General features: G+C 37.3%; 1 protein-coding gene across 6 annotated transcripts in view; it reads right to left on the bottom strand.

Moving 5' to 3' along the window:
• The window catches only part of RAD50 (RAD50 double strand break repair protein), a 142,160-nt gene that overhangs the window by 24,717 nt on the left and 100,207 nt on the right, over positions 1 to 17,236 (bottom strand). For all 6 annotated transcript variants that reach the window (XM_073878644.1, XM_073878645.1, XM_073878647.1 and 3 more), the window contains 8 exons: positions 15,207 to 15,396; positions 14,611 to 14,737; positions 14,005 to 14,198; positions 12,166 to 12,276; positions 11,204 to 11,296; positions 11,016 to 11,129; positions 4,801 to 4,928; positions 2,696 to 2,920 (listed from right to left, as the gene is read on the bottom strand). In XM_073878644.1, coding sequence (XP_073734745.1) covers positions 2,696 to 2,920; positions 4,801 to 4,928; positions 11,016 to 11,129; positions 11,204 to 11,296; positions 12,166 to 12,276; positions 14,005 to 14,198; positions 14,611 to 14,737; positions 15,207 to 15,396 — 1,182 coding nt within the window. The remainder of the gene's footprint in view (positions 1 to 2,695; positions 2,921 to 4,800; positions 4,929 to 11,015; positions 11,130 to 11,203; positions 11,297 to 12,165; positions 12,277 to 14,004; positions 14,199 to 14,610; positions 14,738 to 15,206; positions 15,397 to 17,236) is intronic.

The following is a 17,236-nucleotide window of genomic DNA, read 5'->3' as shown; positions in this document are numbered from 1 at the left end:
GGCATCAGGGAAATCCAAATCAAAACCTCAATGAGATACCACCTCACACCAGTCAGAATGGCTAAAATTAACAAGTCAGGAAACGACAGATGTTGGCGGGGATGTGGAGAAAGGGGAACCCTCCTACACTGTTGGTGGGAATGCAAGCTGGTGCAACCCCTCTGGAAAACAGTATGGAGGTTCCTCAAACAGTTGAAAATAGAGCTACCATACGATCCAGCAATTGCACTACTGGGTATTTACCACAAAGATACAAATGTAGGGATCTGAAGGGGTACGTGCACTTCGATGTTTATAGCAGCAATGTCCACAATAGCCAAACTGTGGAAAGAGCCAAGATGTCCATCGACAGATGAATGGATAAAGAAGAGGTGGTATCTATACACAATGGAATATTATGCAGCTATCAAAAGGAATGAGATCTTGCCATTTGCAACGACGTGGATGGAACTGGAGGGTGTTATGCTGAGTGAAATAAGTCAATCAGAGAAAGACATGTATCATATGACCTCACTGATGTGAGGAATTTTTTTTTAATTTTTCTGAAGATTTTCTTTATTTGACAGAGAGAAACACAGTGAGAGAAGGAACACAAGCAGGGGGAGAGGGAGAAGCAGGCTTCCTGCAGAGCAGGGAACCCGATGTGGGGCTCAATCCCAGGACCCTGGGATCATGACCTGAGCCGAAGGCAGACGCTTAATGACTGAGCCACCCAGGTGCCCCTGATATGAGGAATTCTTAATCTCAGTAAACAACCTGAGGGTTGCTGGAGTGGTGGGGGGGTGGGAGGGATGGGGTGGCTGGGTGATAGACATTGGGGAGGGTATGTGCTGTGGTGAGCGCTGTGAATTGTGTAAGACTGTTGAATCACAGATCTGTACCTCTGAAACAAATAATGCAATATATGTTAAGAAAAAAAAAGAAGAAGAAGATAGCAGGAGGGGAAAAATGAAGGGGAGTAAGTCGGAGGGGGAGACGAACCATAAGAGACGATGGACTCTGAAAAACAAACGGAGGGTTCTAGAGGGGAGGGGGGTGGGGGGATGGGTTAGCCTGGTGATGGGTATTAAAGAGGGCACATTCTGCGTGGAGCACTGGGTGTTATGCACAGACAATGAATCATGGAACACTACATCCAAAACTAATGATGTAATGTATGGTGATTAACATAACAATAAAAAAAGAAAAAAATGAATTAAAAGGACAATTTTAAAAAACAAATGTGATCAGACTAAATAAAAAATATTCTGCTATTTGTTGAATATATAAGGTTGTAGTAATTAAGACAGTCTCAGTAATGGCAAAGAGTTAGACAAAGTGACTAGTGACACAGAACAGAAAACCCAGAACCAACCTGCACACATAGGGAATTCTGATATATAACAGAAATGACACTGCAGATCGTTACAATAATTAGAGCCAGGATGGCTGGTTATCAAGGGAAAAATGAAACTGGATTCCCACCTCACAATGTATACAAAATTCAATTTAGAATACTTAAATGTACTTAAATGTAAAAAGGAAAACTAAAACTTTCAGAAGAAAAAACAGCAGTAGCACAGGACTTCTTAAGACACAAAAAGAGCTAATTAGACAAGATTTGTAAATTCAACTACCTTAAAATCAAATCTGTTCATTAAAAGACACTGTTAAGACAGTGGAAAGCTAAACATAAAATACTTAAGATATTTATAATACATGTAACTAAAAAAGAATTAAGATGCAGAAGAGATAAAGAACACAGGCAGATCAGTACCACCACCAATAAGACATTAAAAATGGGTGAAAGACACAAATGCTTCAAAGAGGAAAAACAAAATTAAACACAAAAAGATGTTTAGCATCATTAGAAATCAGGGGATCACCGATGAAGACCACAATGGTTTACCACTGTACACCCACCAGATTCACAAAATTAGGAAACTGACAAAATCGGTGTCAGAGGATGCATCAGAGAAAACCCTCATATTTTGCTAGCAGTGCAGATTAGTAAAACTATCTTGGAAGACAATTTGACATTATTTTGTAAAATTGAGTGCAAAAGGTTTTACGTGTACATACACCCTAGAGAATCTCTTACACACCTTTGCTCCAGAAGACCTCAGCAGAATGTTCCTAGCAGCAAACGTTGTATTAGACCATATACCGTACAGTATGGTATACTCCCACGACAGAATTCTGTACATCAGTGAAAATGAATGAACTATAGCTCTAAGCAACATGAATATATAAAAACAAAACAAAAAAGGCAATTCCTAGAAAAGTACACAGAATACTGTTTTTAAAAGTTCAAAAAATAAAACAAAACCCTACATATGATTTTTTTTTTCCCCCAAAGCACAGAAAGCAAAAGTCTGTGTCAATGGTTATAGGGAGGAGGGGATGGCAGAAGGCAGAAATGAGGAGGAGCAGCGTCTAAGTGGATCCCCGTTAGTGACAATGGAAGAGTTCTTGGAATGGGAATGGCTCTGCAGGGTGGTATCAAGAGTACGCCTTAAGATTAACATGCTGTAAAGCTTACCTTCATAACTTAAGTAAGCACGCATGTGTGTATATACACACCACATATTTTCCCATTCTTTGATATATATTAACTATATTTAAAAAGTAAAAAAAAAAAAAGAGGAAAATATGACTAAAATATGCTAGCTGATACTGACTTCAGTGGGAACCAAATCCCCGGTCCAATACTTACTGATCAAGGGTCTTATAATAAATGTCCAGATCCTTGTTCACAAGCTCTGTTGTTCTCATAACAATCATCATTTCCCTGTACTTTTCCTCCGCATCCCGAAACTGAGGTTCTTGAAGTTCTCTCTTAAAATGAATAATTTCTTCCTCATAACCCCTCTGTCGCCCTATTGCCAAACTGTGATTTCTTTTTATATTGTCTATTTTTTCTTCCAACTTCTGATGTTCACTATAAAAGGTAAACATGACAATTAAGGACCATTTTTAGCTTTTAGCAGCCTGAAGTGGAAAAGCCCAGATCTCTCTAGACATACAGTAAGTCTCTCCTTGCTTTTTATTTAAGGCTTTAGTACTAAAGAAAAATTTCTTGCTTCCCAAATCTCTGAAGCATCCAGATTTGTGAACAGCTGATTTCTGTGTGCTGAACAAGGAACTCTCATGACACATGAACACTGAGCAACGTCCTCACTTTTAGACAAACCTAAAAAAAGTACTCTTGGTGATTAAATTATAAATTCACAAATTTCTGATTGTGAACTGAGAGTGCACAATTACCAATGCTGAGAAGTTACTGAGTAATAGGTGTCATCATTCTGTTCACAATACATCAAAGACAAAATACAATTTCATCTCCAACTGTTAGTTTCTGTGGTAATACTTAGTAAAGGTTTGTACTCTACGAAAACAAAATTTCACCTGCACAACTATAAGCATAATAATGACCAAAAAAAGTAAAATACACAAACATTTCTGGTAACTAGGGAGATAATACAGATTTGTGTGCTTTAAAAATCTTATTCATTTAACAATTACTTATTAAGCACCCTCTTATTAAGCAACACTCCACAGTTTATGGACATCCATACAGAACGGGCCTTATTATCTGTTTTGTTGACATTTCTGTTGCATTCTAGTTGAGGACAGATTTGAAAAAGAGGAGTTGTACTTAGTAGTCTGAATGAATATAAAAAATCATCGCTATGTACCAAACATAGAAGAAATTTAAAAATATCTGGTTTTGGTCTTCAGTAGCAAAGAATAAGTTGTTTCAATTGTATCTTCTAAAAGCTTCACTCTTTCAAGTTCCCACTGAGAGCACTAATATTATAATGTTAAAGAGCTCAGGCTTGGGAGTGAGGATATCTAGGTCAGACTCCAGGCTTTCGTCATAACTTCTTGTGGATTTTTTTCTGGATCTCAATGTCCTAATGCTTTAGAAATGAGACTGAAGATGAAGAGCTCTTTCAGTTATAAAGTCTGATTTCTTCAATATATGAAAGAGATTTTTAAACAGCTAAACCAAGAGTACTTACAATAACATAAGAGTAAAGTATTTGTTAGGTTTTATAAAGTAGATTAAAATTTCATTACAACATCCTTTAAAAAACTTAAGCATTCTTTGACTCAGATTTAAAGTCAAGTCAAGAAAACAAATGAAAAATCTGTAAGAAGTGGCTGAACGAATGGCCTATTTTAGCTAAGGTGGTTCAAAAATCTATTTGGCTGGTACAGCCTTTTATACCAGTCTAGTGCCTTAGCATCAACCAGTTCCTTAGAGAATTCCTAAGGCAACTCTAAGGCACACAAGGCAAGAACAAAATCATTTCTGCTGTAGCAGAAAGGTGGCAACTAAAGTAAGTATCAATAAAACTAGATGAAAGAAGCAACAGACTAATACACACAAAAAAAGCGGCTCTGGTTGGCCTGCGATTACAACTGGGACCATCTACAATGGGTCTCCAGTGATAGATCACTTTGGCAGTAAGTCCACTGGCAGTATTAGAGATTGTACAAGCTGGGACCCAGGCATGGTCCACAGGTCATATGTGCTCTTTACGCTTGATACCATTATCTTGTGAAGCAGGCTAGCAGAAATCTGGGACTTTGCGTATTTAATCCTGCCCATCAGTGCAGTAGGACTACAAATTCTATATCACTTCTTCAGTAATTCAATTCATAAAGCATGGCATATGGTTGTATAAAAACTGTCCACCTTCCTGTAAGTCTCAAGGGACATTTACGCTAAAATTCTTTTTTAAAAATACGTATTGAATATTCTTCACAATTCAATAAAAACACTTTATTTAAAGACTCCTTTAAAAAACATACTTCTTCATTTGTAAAACCTGCATTTGACCCATTTCCTTCAAATGCTGTTTTCTTTCTTCTTCAACTTCTTTTAGTTCCTCATTTCTTTTTCTTAAAGTAAGGTTATCCTGTAGCCATCTCTCTTGTATCTAAATAATATTAAATTGGTTAACAAAAATAATCAAGTTACCAACATGTGATTCATAATACACAATTGCTGAAAGGTAGTACTAATTCTGCCTTCACTTAGAATCAGGTTAAACTCAAAAGAGGGAGAAGCCAGGGTGAGGCTTGGAATAATCTGGACAGCCCATAAATACACAAAACAGATATTTAAATGATGAAATCAAAGAATATAACTAAAGGCTATGCCACATTGGGATCATCTTGCATAGGAACCCCACAATAAAGCTTACTGATGTAAAAGGTCACAAGAGAGCAATAGACTATCAGTCTCAACTCATTTTTTTCCCCCTAGTTGTATTTATCTTTTAACATGTGCCAAGGCTGAGATACTGTTAGGTATGTCAGATAAGATCTCTACCTTCAAGTTGACAGATGATAGTCACAAGGCAGAAGTTTCACAAAGATAGTACATATCTACATACCTGATGACACTTTCCCTGGGCACTGAACTGAATTGAAAATATAAGAAGTTGACTGGTTCTGAGTAGTTCTGTCCTTAAAAAGAGACCCAATCATGCAGCAGCAGCAACACCAACAGAATTATTGCAGTAACCTTCCTGGTGATTATGAACTATGTTGTCAAGAGCCAAATAGGAAACAGTTTATAAGTTGACTCTTTGGAATGTAGAAAAAAAATTGCCTGCAGAAATAGATTTGGCTCATAAAAGTCCGAATATAGAAAACTCATCCCAAGTTCAGAGTCCAGACTTCTCAAAGAGGAGGCCAGGACCCTCCTGTAATAACCCTCCCAACTGAAATAAACCCAGTGTTATGGGAAGTGGGAGGGAGGGGAAGATCTTTGGCAGAATCTTGCTGCCAACAGTAATGGAACAGGAATTACTAAGGAATAAGGATTTGGGAGGTGGGTCAGAAGAAGGGAAGCCAAGCACTTCTGTCACATGCTTAACCTTGCCCATCTATGCATCACTATTTTGAGGTTTTGTTTTGTTTTTTTTTAAACTGTCATTAAGGTCACTTTCAGTTTTCCTGCAAATAGTAATACAAATACATACAACACATCTATTAAAGGGCATTATTATAAGCGGTTAAAAGTAACTGAAATGATATGGTTATAAATGTCCTTTTGTTGCCAGGCAACCTAATGTACCACTGCAGCTGCTGTCACTCTCAGAAAGTCTTCCCTAGGAGACTACACTTGGACTTCTTCCTTATTAGGAACAGAACCTACGCATTTCTTTCTTTCTTTCTTTTTTTTTGGTCAGCTTCTAGTTGCTCTTAACGATAATTTTGAAAGACAGTATACAGCACAGTAGTTAAACAGCACAGGTTTTTAAGTTAGGTACACTTAGGCTTAAATCTCAGCATTACAACTTTCGAATTTGATGACTTTGGGCAAATGAGCTTAAATTCTGAGCCTGTTTACTTGTATAAATGGTGATTATAATACCACCTGTGATATAACGCTGATGTGAAGATTAAATGAGTGAACCTGTATGTAAAGTAATCAATACAGTGCCTAGCTCAGTAATTGATAGTGAAATGCTTTTTTGGATCAAATCTGTCCTTGTACTTTAAGCAGTGAGAATTCCAATTATAGTCTACAAAATACAAAGCATCAGAGAAAGAAGAAAGCCAGATATAGTTAAAATACAACAGAATTGTTTTTCTGTACGTAATACTAGCAATCTGGCAATGTTAGGTCTACTTCTGTTACTCACTACTTTTGTGACCTCAGGCAAGGCAGGTCACCTCCAGTTCCTTTTATCTAAAAAATGAAGGAGATTATTCAACTTCTAAATTTCTTATTCTGTGGACTAAATTTAGTAGAGTCAAGCATGTAAAGAAGGTACTGTTAGGCTCAAAATATTTAGCTCGGATGACAGCTAACGTATGCAGTGGGGTACCTAAAGCAAACCTAAAAATTAGCTGCATTCTAGGTGACTGTGATGGAGTAGCACACTGAATTGACTGCAGTTCAAGATCTACCAGGTCCAGCTGGGAAAAAAGCCCTATTAATTACAGAGGATGGCCTGAAAGTTCTGCAATGCTCTGGCTCAGTGATGTTACATCAGAACCCCTGGGGAACTTTAACAAGGCATAGTTGCTTCTGCTCTTGCCCCAGAGATTCTGACTTATTGGCCTGTAATGGAGACATAAACATGTATATTTTTAATAGCCCAGGTGATTTTTTTTTTTTAAATTGAGATATAATTCATATACCATAAAGTTCACCATTTTAAAGTGTGTAATTCAGAGGTTAGTATATTCACACGTTGTGCAACCATCACCACTGATCCCAGAACATTTAACACCCCCAAAAGAAACCAAGTACACATTAGCAGTCAATCTATTCCCTTTCTCTCTCCTTCCCTTAACCCCTAGCAACACTAATTTGCTTTTTGTCTCTTTGGATACTCACATTTCATATAAATCGAATCATACAGTATGTGGTCATTTGTGATTATATTCTTTCATCACGTAGCATGTTTTCAAGGTTTAGCCATGTTGTAGCATGTATCACTATTTCATTCCTTTTCATGGCTGTATAATATTCCCTTTTACGATGTGATGGTTAATGTTACACGTCAACTCGGATGGGCCACAGTGTGCCCAGACATTTGGTTGAACATTATTCTGAGTGTGTCCTGGAGGGTATTTCTGAATAAAATTAACATCTGATTTGGGAGAACGACTAAAACAGGCTGCCCTCCCTAATGTGGGTGAGCCTCATATCAACTGATAACAACCTGAAGAGAACAAAAACACCGAGTAAGAGGTAACTGCTCCTGCCTGAATGTATGAGCTGGAACAGTGGTCTTTTCCTGCCTTTGGCCTTGAACCGAAACCTCGGTCTCCTAGTTCTCAGACCTTGAAACTCAGACTAGAACTATACCATCAGCTCCCGAGTCTCCATCTTGCCAACTACAGATCTTGGGAGTGCTTAGCCTCCATAATCATGTGAGCCAATTCCTTATAATAAACTTCTTTATATAAATTTGTGTATATGTATATATCCTGTTGGGTTCTGTTGCTCTGGAGAACCTAATACATAATGGATATACCACACTGATCCATTCATCAGTTGATAACCATATGGGTTGTTTCCATATTTTAACTAATGTGAATAATGCTGCTATGAATACTCTTGCACAAGTTTTTATGTGAACACGTTTAAAATTTTCTTGGTTGTATACCTAGGAGTGATAAACCCAGGTGATTCTGATGCGTGCCTCTAGCTAACCTCTGCTCCCTAAAACACTCCAACATTTATTTTAGGCTTCAATCACACGACCTGCTGAAGAACCTCATTAAGGGAAGATAAAAAAAAGATGCTGAAACACACTGTGGGGGGCGGGGGGAAGAAGAAAAAGAAAAGAAAAAGCCCTATGAGGTTTGTTAAAGACATAGAGTTATTAATCTACACAGTGTACTCCTTTCCATGAATGTCTACAGGAAACATTTTTCTCTGGTCTTTAATATGGATAACTGGTTTCCTTTCAGCTCTGAACAATGTAAATCTTAACTAATTGTGACTTCCTATCTTCATGTGACTACTAGAATCTTTAGCAAGCGTATCACATTTCATGGGCTACATTTTATATACTTACTACTCTCCTGGTTTTCCCTTTTTTTTTTTTTTTAAAGATTTTATTTATTTGACAGAGAGAGACACAGAGAGAGAGGGAATACAAGCAGGGGGAGTGGGAGAGGGAGAAGCAGGCTTCCCGTGGAGCAGGCAGCCCGATGTGGGGCTCGATCCCAGGACCCTGGGATCCTGACCTGAGCCGAAGGCAGACGCTTAATGACTGAGCCACCCAGGCACCCCCTGGTTTTACCTTCTTATCCTTATTTTCGTATTGTCTCATTTTCCCACTAAATTAAAATGTTATTTGGCATTGCTCTATGTATGTAACTTATTAAATAATTTCTAGAACAAGGCAGATTACAAAAGTGAACTAATATATTCAGATCCACGAAGTTTAGACCATCAACTTGTAAAGGGTCACAGATGGATAAATCTTAATGATCTCTGTGTATGTTTATACATGGAGAGACATTAATGATTTACAGACTGTGATTTTAAACAGGCAACCCACATATAAGTGAGGAATAACTATCTCGTTATACATGCCATCATATACAGTCACTCAGCATTTATTAGATGGCAGAGATTTTTTTTTTTTTTTAAGATTTTATTTTTGGGGGGCACCTGGCTGGCTAAGTCAGTGGAGCAGGTGACTCTTGATCTCGGGATTATGAATTCGAGCCCCATGCTGGGTGTAGAGATAACTTAAAAAAAAGAACTTGGGGTGCCTGGGTGGCACAATTGGTTAAATGTCTGACTCATGATTTCAGCTCAGGTCAAGCGTGACGACCTCAGGGACGTGAGATTGTGCCCTGCAGTGGGCTCCGCGCTCATTGTGGGAGTCTGCCTGAGATCTTCTCTCCCTCTGCCCCTCCCACTCATGTGCGCGCTCTCTCTCAAATAAATGTTAAAAAAAATAAAAAATAAAAATCTTACAAAAAAAGATTTTTTATTCGTAAGTAATCTCTACACCCATCATGGGGCTTGAACTCACAACCCCGAGCTCAAGACCCGCATGCTCCACCAACTGAGCCAGCCAGGCACCCCTGGATGGCAGAAATTTACTTCTGACTAATATTCATATATTTGAAATACCTGGCACTATGGCCAGGGCCCTGCAGACAGCTGATATGGCTAATCTTCAAACAGATTTTAAACCAGCATTTATAACTAAATGATTAAAGTGTTCATATAGCAAATTTTGTTAATAACAGCAGGAATAGAGAAATGGTGTAAAGGAATGATGAAGATAATTTCTCAATGTGATTCTAATTATACTAGTAGAAATTAATTTCCTTAATAGGGAAAATGATATAGGAATCAACTGAAAAATGACTGGAAATATATAGATATTTTACTTACAACTTTTAGGATTATTATACCTCCATCCTTGTTTTGTGTGAATTTATCTTACATTAAGAAAGAAAAGAAAGTGAGAAAAAAATAGAGATATATGTAGGATATTCAATGCCACCATCTGCAGTAAGAAAAAAGTGATCAACTTGTGGCACACCCACAAAACGGAGTATTTCATGATCATTAAAAAGAACGTGGTGGGGGCGCCTGGGTGGCTCAGTTAAGCGTCTGCCTTCAGCTCATGATCCCAGGGTCCTGGGACTGAGCCCTGCATCGGGCTCCCTGCTCAGCGGACAGCCTTCTTCTCCCTCTCCCACTACTGCTCACCCTGCCTGTGCTCTGTCAAATAAATAAATAAAATCTTAAAAAAAAAAAGTCATGAACTCTTAATATAAGTATACAAAATTATTTAAAAAAAAAAAAGAACGTGGTGGATCTGTGAGTTGACTTGATATATAAGATCAAATTGCATTAAGTGAAAAAAGCAAGGTGCAGAATACGAATGGTATATCTCATGCATAAAAGTAAATATACACATATACACAGATATATTATTGATCTATCTACCTGCTGATATGAGTAAGAAACTTCTTTAAGAACAAACAAAAAACCGTTAACAGTAATGACATCTAGGAGTGAGCTGAGAATAGGCAGAAGGGGAGGGAGAATTTTAATTTAAACTCTCTTTGTTTAAATATTTATATTTAAAATTAGCTTTGCGGTGCCTGGGTGGCTCAGTCAGTTAAGTACCTGACTCTTGGTTTTGGCTCAGGTCATGATCTCAGGCACATGAGCTCAAGCCCGGCACTGGGCTCCATGCTGGACATGGAGCCTGCTTAAGATTCTCTCTCCCCTCTCTCTCTGTTCCTCCTCTACCCTGCTCACGCTCTCTCTAAACTAAATAAATAAAACCTTTTATGTTTACACTTTTACCAAATGGGTCTTTTATTAAAAATAAAATTGGAAAAAAGGAAGAAAAGTATAAAACATAAAAGTATAAAAACATACTGGTGTTAGAATTGCTTTTCTCTACTGTGTGCATTTCTACTCAATGGATCTATTGAAAACAAAAGTAGAAATTGAAACATAAACAGAAGAATGTTACTGGTATAAGTGATATCATAAGCCACTAGCAAAAAAGACCCACCTTCTGTGTATCAATATCTTGTCTCATGATTCCCATTTCTTTATTTATATCTTCTTTGTGTCTCTCGCATTCACTTAGTTGAGCTATTACTTTATTAAGTTCGTTTTCTTTTTGCTACAAAAAAGAATATTCTTTAAGCACAAAAAAGAAAAGTATAAACAAATAAATAATTTTAAATTTTAAATTACCTTCTTATAGTCATCCTTCCCATCTTGAATATAATTCTCAATGTCTTTCATATAAGCATGAATAGTTTTAACCTTTTCTTTGGTATCATTCATCTGTGGAAAAATATTTATTTTAATATTTAATTCTAATGTTTATACACTGGTTGGGACCAGGGCATTTGAGAAGATTTATTGCCAAGGAAATACGTATTAAGGTAACAAAAACTTAATAGGCAAAAAACCCACAAAAACTTAACAGGCAAGCACAGTGGAACAGTGGCTTGGAAGTTGGAGTCTTGGGTTCCACTTTCCAACATCACCAAATTTTATAATCTGAGACAATTCCCTTTATCATCTATGGGACCGGATTAAATAGTCTCTCTTCTCAACTTCTTTTTTGGATAAGAAGCAAAATAATTTTAATCTTTATTCTTTTTTTAAAAAAAATAATTGTTTAATATGTAATGTATTATTTGTTTCAGGGGTACAGGTCTGTGACTCATCAGTCTTACACAGTTCACCACGCTCACCATAGCACATACCCTCCCCAGTGTCCATCACCCAGCCACCCCACCCCATCCCTCCCACCCTCCACTCCAGCAACCCTCAGTTTGTTTCCTGAGATTAAGAGTCTCTTAATGGTTTGTCTCCCTCTCTGGTTTCATCTTGTTTCATTTTTTCCTCATTTCCCCTATGATCCTCTGCCTTGTTTCTTAAATTCCACTATCAGTGAGATCATATGATAATTGTCTTTCTGTGACTGACTTATTTCGCTTAGCATAATACCCTCTAGTTCCATCATGTCGTTGCAATTAATCTTTATTCTAACAAGAATTTTTAATGTCTAATATGTCACAAATCTGAAAATGCTATTTACCTTACCATGTTTTTAATTTCATATGAAATACTAGTGTCCAACATGGTTCTCTGAACATTAAGTTTAATATATGTATTTGATAATAAAAATATAAATGAAATCTTACTTTATCCTGGGCTATTTTGTTGCTTTTATTTTTTTTGTTGATTAATTCTTCTTTTTCCTGCTGCAACTTCTCCAATGTTGTTTCTAAAGGGCTTAACTGCTCTTTAGCATCCTAAAAATACAAAACGTAGCGCCTTATATTCCATTATCTTATTTCAGATGTCAGACTTTATAATCATAATAAAAGCACTTTCTATGTGTCAGGCTTTAAAAATTAACTCATCTGCTTTTTCCAAGAACCCTATGAGGAGCCCTACCATCATTTTCATCCCTCTTTCAGATCCGTTTATTTGGGATCACGACAGCCAGTCAATGAAGGACCCGGCGCCCGAGCCCCATCCACCTCCAGACTCTTTCTCTAATCTCCATGCTGTGCTGCATCCCCACTAACTTGGTTCCTGACCCAGGCCACGTGCCCCTAATTATATGAGCATGTGGCTTCAGGTGTAAGTGTTTACGAGTTTGTAGGGGCACATGTCAGCTCTGTGTGACCAAAGAAAAGGTTCAGTTCAGGCCTCTCTTTTACAGACGGGAATATGATGATACAGGACACTTTGTCCTTAAGCTGAGTTTGCTAAGGGCTAAGTACAGATTTCATGGTATAAAAACGTACTGGAATGTTGATGTTGGTGTGCCCACACCTATTTTGGAAGGAAAGGGGCTCTGAACTGACAAACTATTTTACTAATCAGGAGTCTACACTGTTCAGGCTTATAACATCTCTAGAGCATAATTACCCGATTACCACTGTAGAGAACAATGATACTCGAGCTAAGATAATGACTATTTGACGAACCCATAAAAGGAGAAACAATTCCTTAGCATTATTTCAGGGTAGGTGTATTTTTGTATTCATACCGAAGAAGAGGTATGGTGTGGTATGAAGTCAAATGTGATAGACACTTAAGAGCTACTTGCAAATAAACCCTGCTCCTACTAGCTGCATGCCCTTGGCTAAGACATGAAGCATTTGTCTCAATGTCTTTTGTATAAAAAGGGGACTAAATCACATACCTCAACAGGGTTACTGAGACACTGAACTGTTAATGTCAAAGGGCTTTATAAAGAGTAAAAAAATTATACAAGTGTAAGATATTACTGTTTCATATCATACTCTAAATACTTCTGTAACATTTACAGTAATTAATGACAGATTCAGTAATATACTTAGTGCTCACTGAATGTTTATAATTATGAAAAGCTAGATAAGATTGTTATTTCTAAAACTGTTCAAAAATTTGATTTGGTCTTAGATGTGATTAATCTAGATGAGGGATGCCAAATGGTTTCCATTCCAAGTAGTAACTCAAAGCCTGCTTACTACAGTGGGAAGGATTCTGAGACTACACCTGGAATCAAACAGAAAAAGTGCTAAGACTGAGAGGCAGTATCTGCCACGGATACAGTATCTGCAGGTAAGACAAATATCCCATACAAACAGGACTCCTTATAAGTAGTCAACCAGTCACCTGACCACCCCCAGTAACGGGAAGTTCACTAATTAACCAGGCAGCCAATTCTTCCTTCTTACAGCCAAAATCTTCTCAGACTCTTTACCTATTAGTACGTTTTGTCAACACAGGAACCACAAAAAAAAAATTATACTATTGTTTATTTAATCCTCACAATAACCACAGTTTTAGTCACTACACCAATAAAGAGCATTTCACATATCTGAACTAATTTAAAAAACAGGTATGTGGGGCTCCTGGCTGACACAGTCAGTAGAGCATGAGACACGTGATCTCAGGGTTGTGAGTTTAAGCCCACGTTGAGCACGGAGCCCATTTACTTAAAAAAAAAAAAAGATTAAAAAATAGTTTTGTATGAATGTTCTTACCTTTATCTCTCTGAATAAGGACTGAACTTCAGTGGATAATTCCACAGTCTGCTCCTCTAGCTGCTGACGACGTTGTAAATTAGTAGATATCTGAAGTTTCTCTGATTTAAGTTCATTTGTTGTACTTTTTAGGTGTTGAATCTGTTCCTGCTGGTCCTGTATAAGCTTACGATTCAATTCCATCTTACTGGAAACTACACAAAAACATTCACAGTGACTAAAGTAAGGATACAGAAAATACTACGGACAGCTAGCTTCCATTTTTATAGCTCTATGGAATTCACAAAGGCTCAGCTTCCATGGGTCCCACCCACTGCAAGAAAAGTGCTACAGAACCCCTCCTGGCCACCCATGGGACCACAGGGTAGGTATGACTAAGAAAGAGTAGAGCTCATCAGATATCCATCATTCAAAATCTCCCATCATTCCAAATCTTTTGTGCAAAGCAAGGAAATAAATGAGGCTTTGAGAAAAGAGGGTGAATATACTATGAACTGGAAGAAAGACAGTTCCTTGTCCACATAACAGATATAAAATTTATGATTAAAAACCATATGCTGGGATGTTGAAGTCTTTATGGTTACATGAAGAAACAGACTATATTACCTGTATCTAATTTGTGTTGCTTTTCTTGTTTTTCCTGGTTTACTTGTTGAACAGTTCTATCCAAATCTAGTCCTTGCAGCTTAGCTGCTTGTTGTGCAATTTTTCTTTCAACATCTTTAAGTTCCATCTTAAGAATAAAACAAAGTTATTTCCTTTAACAAACTTACTACATTATCATTATTCAGTATCTTTAAAAACTGCTATTATTTTAAAATCTGAATTTGTAGTTACAAATTTCAGATTTAATTTTAACAAAGTTTAAAAGAATAAAATGAATTTTAATAATTTAAATATATAAACAAAAGGAAACCAACTAAAAATGAAAACAAACAGGACATTTCTTAATTCTCGTATTTATGAATAAACAATCCAAACCCAGAAACATAAACTAAGCAGTACTCCCCTCAGACTATCTGCAATTCAGGACAGGGAACTCTAAACTCAACCTATACCTGTATACTTCTGCAATTCAGGACAGGGAACTCTAAACTCAACCTATACCTATGTACTATCTGTTTGTTTTTACCACTCTCACATTTCACATTCAAACCACCATGAAACAAGTTTTATTTGGCCTTCAACTACAATAAACTTACCTGGAACCTCTCCATAATTGTAACATCTGTCAGGCAGACTTTAGCACTTTCTTCTTCAGGCATTATTGTGCCTAAGAGTGTTTCCTGTTCCTCTATGTCATTCTTTAAGTGCTGTATGTCTCTATTGACATTCTGCAGTTTGTTTCTTAATTCTGGTATGTCCTTCTCCTTCAAATCAATTATACTTTGCCTAAACAGAGAACACACAATTAAAAATAAGCTCTCTAATGTTTTCTTATCATGAAACGGAGGTTATACATTTTTGGCAAGAGTATCATAAGTGATTGTATCCTTCTCAGGCATCATATAAGTGGACACATGATGTCATTATATTTTAATACTGGAGATGTTAATCTTACTCACTTGGCTAACATGGTGTCAGCCAGCTTTATCCACTATAAGGTTACTATTTTTGTCTTTGTAATTAATAATGATCTTAGGAGAAATATACTGGGACTATGTCAATATCTTGCTTCTCCTCAAACTTTTGCCCACTGATTTTTCAGTATCCAATGGTAGATCCTGCTTACAATAATTACAATAGTCTCCCCGCCGCCACGCCGATCCCCAGGGGATATATTCCAAAACACCCAGTGGATGCCTGAAATCATGGATAGTACCAAACCTTATATATGCCGTTTTTTCCTATAGGCATATCTGCGATAGAGTTTATAAATTAGGCACAGAGATTAACAATACTAATAATTAAACAATGACAATATACTGTAATACAAGTTACGTGATTATGGTCTCTCTCAAAACATCTTATTGTACAGGGGCACCTGAGTGGCTTAGTTGGTGCATTGTACGACTGTTGATTTCAGTTCAGGTCATGATCTCATGGGTCGTGGGATCGAACCCCGAGTCAGGGTCTGCGCCAGTGAGGAGTCTGCTTGAGATTCTCTCCCCCTGGCCCTCCCCCCACTCAAGTGTGCACGTGTGCTCTCTCTCTCAAATAAATAAAATTTTTTTTTAAAGATTTTATTTATTTATTTGAGAGAGAGAGAGAATGAGAGATAGAAAGCATGAGAGGGAAGAGGGTCAGAGGGAGAAGCAGACTCCCTGCAGAGCAGGAAGCCCGATGTAGGACTCGATCCCGGGACTCCAGGATCATGACCTGAGCCGAAGGCAGTCGCTTAACCAACTGAGCCACCCAGGCGCCCTTCAAATAAATAAAATTTTTAAAAATATCTCATTGTACTGTACCCTCCCTCCCTCCTAAGGTGATGTTATATTATAAAACGCCTATATGATGACAAGAAGTGAGGAGAATGATGTAGGCCTTGTGACTTCAAGTTGGGCTACTGTTAACATAATGACAGGTCAGGAGGATCATCTGCTCTGGACCACAGTTGACCTCAGGTAACAGAAACAGTAGAGAGGGAAAGCGCAGATAAGAGGGACTGCTGTATTACTGTGATGTTTGCCAAACTGAGAGATTTTCTATATATTAACTGACTATACTGACCAAAAGTGTCAAGATCATGAAAGACAAAGACTCTCAGAGCTGAAGACTGCAGGAACCTAAGGAGAAATAACAACTAGATGCCATGTGGGATCCTGGGTTGGGTCCTGAAACAGAAAAACATTAATGGAAAGACTGCTGAAATTCTAATATGCTTTGTAGTTAACAGTGACACACAAATGTTTATTTCTTGATTTTGATAACTTATTTATGGTTATATAAATTCTGAACATCAAGAAAAGCAGGGTGAAGGGTATAGGTGAATTCTCTGTATTATTTTTGTAATTTTTCTGTAAGCCTAAAATTATTTCAAAATAAAAAGTTAAATGATGGAAAGGAAGGAAGGAGACCACTCAGCCAAATGCTACATGGGTTTATAGTAAAAAAGCTGCTAACCAGTTTATTGCTGCTACTATTACGAATGGATTACAACTCCTGTGGCAGGTACTGGCTCCCTACCTATTTTTGTTGACACCTCTGAAACAATAAAACTTGTATTTAATCTTAAAAAAAAAAAGCTATCAACCTGATTTCTGAAAAATTCTAAATTCTTAATTATAAATTA

The sequence above is a fragment of the Callorhinus ursinus genome, unplaced genomic scaffold (genome assembly GCF_003265705.2).
Source record: "Callorhinus ursinus isolate GAN/ISIS: 27379988/994484 unplaced genomic scaffold, GSC_fseal_2.0 scaffold30, whole genome shotgun sequence".
Taxonomy (NCBI): Eukaryota; Metazoa; Chordata; class Mammalia; order Carnivora; family Otariidae; genus Callorhinus; species Callorhinus ursinus.
The sequence above is the reverse complement of the archived record's forward strand: the minus strand, read 5'-3'. Positions and strand labels throughout refer to the sequence as shown.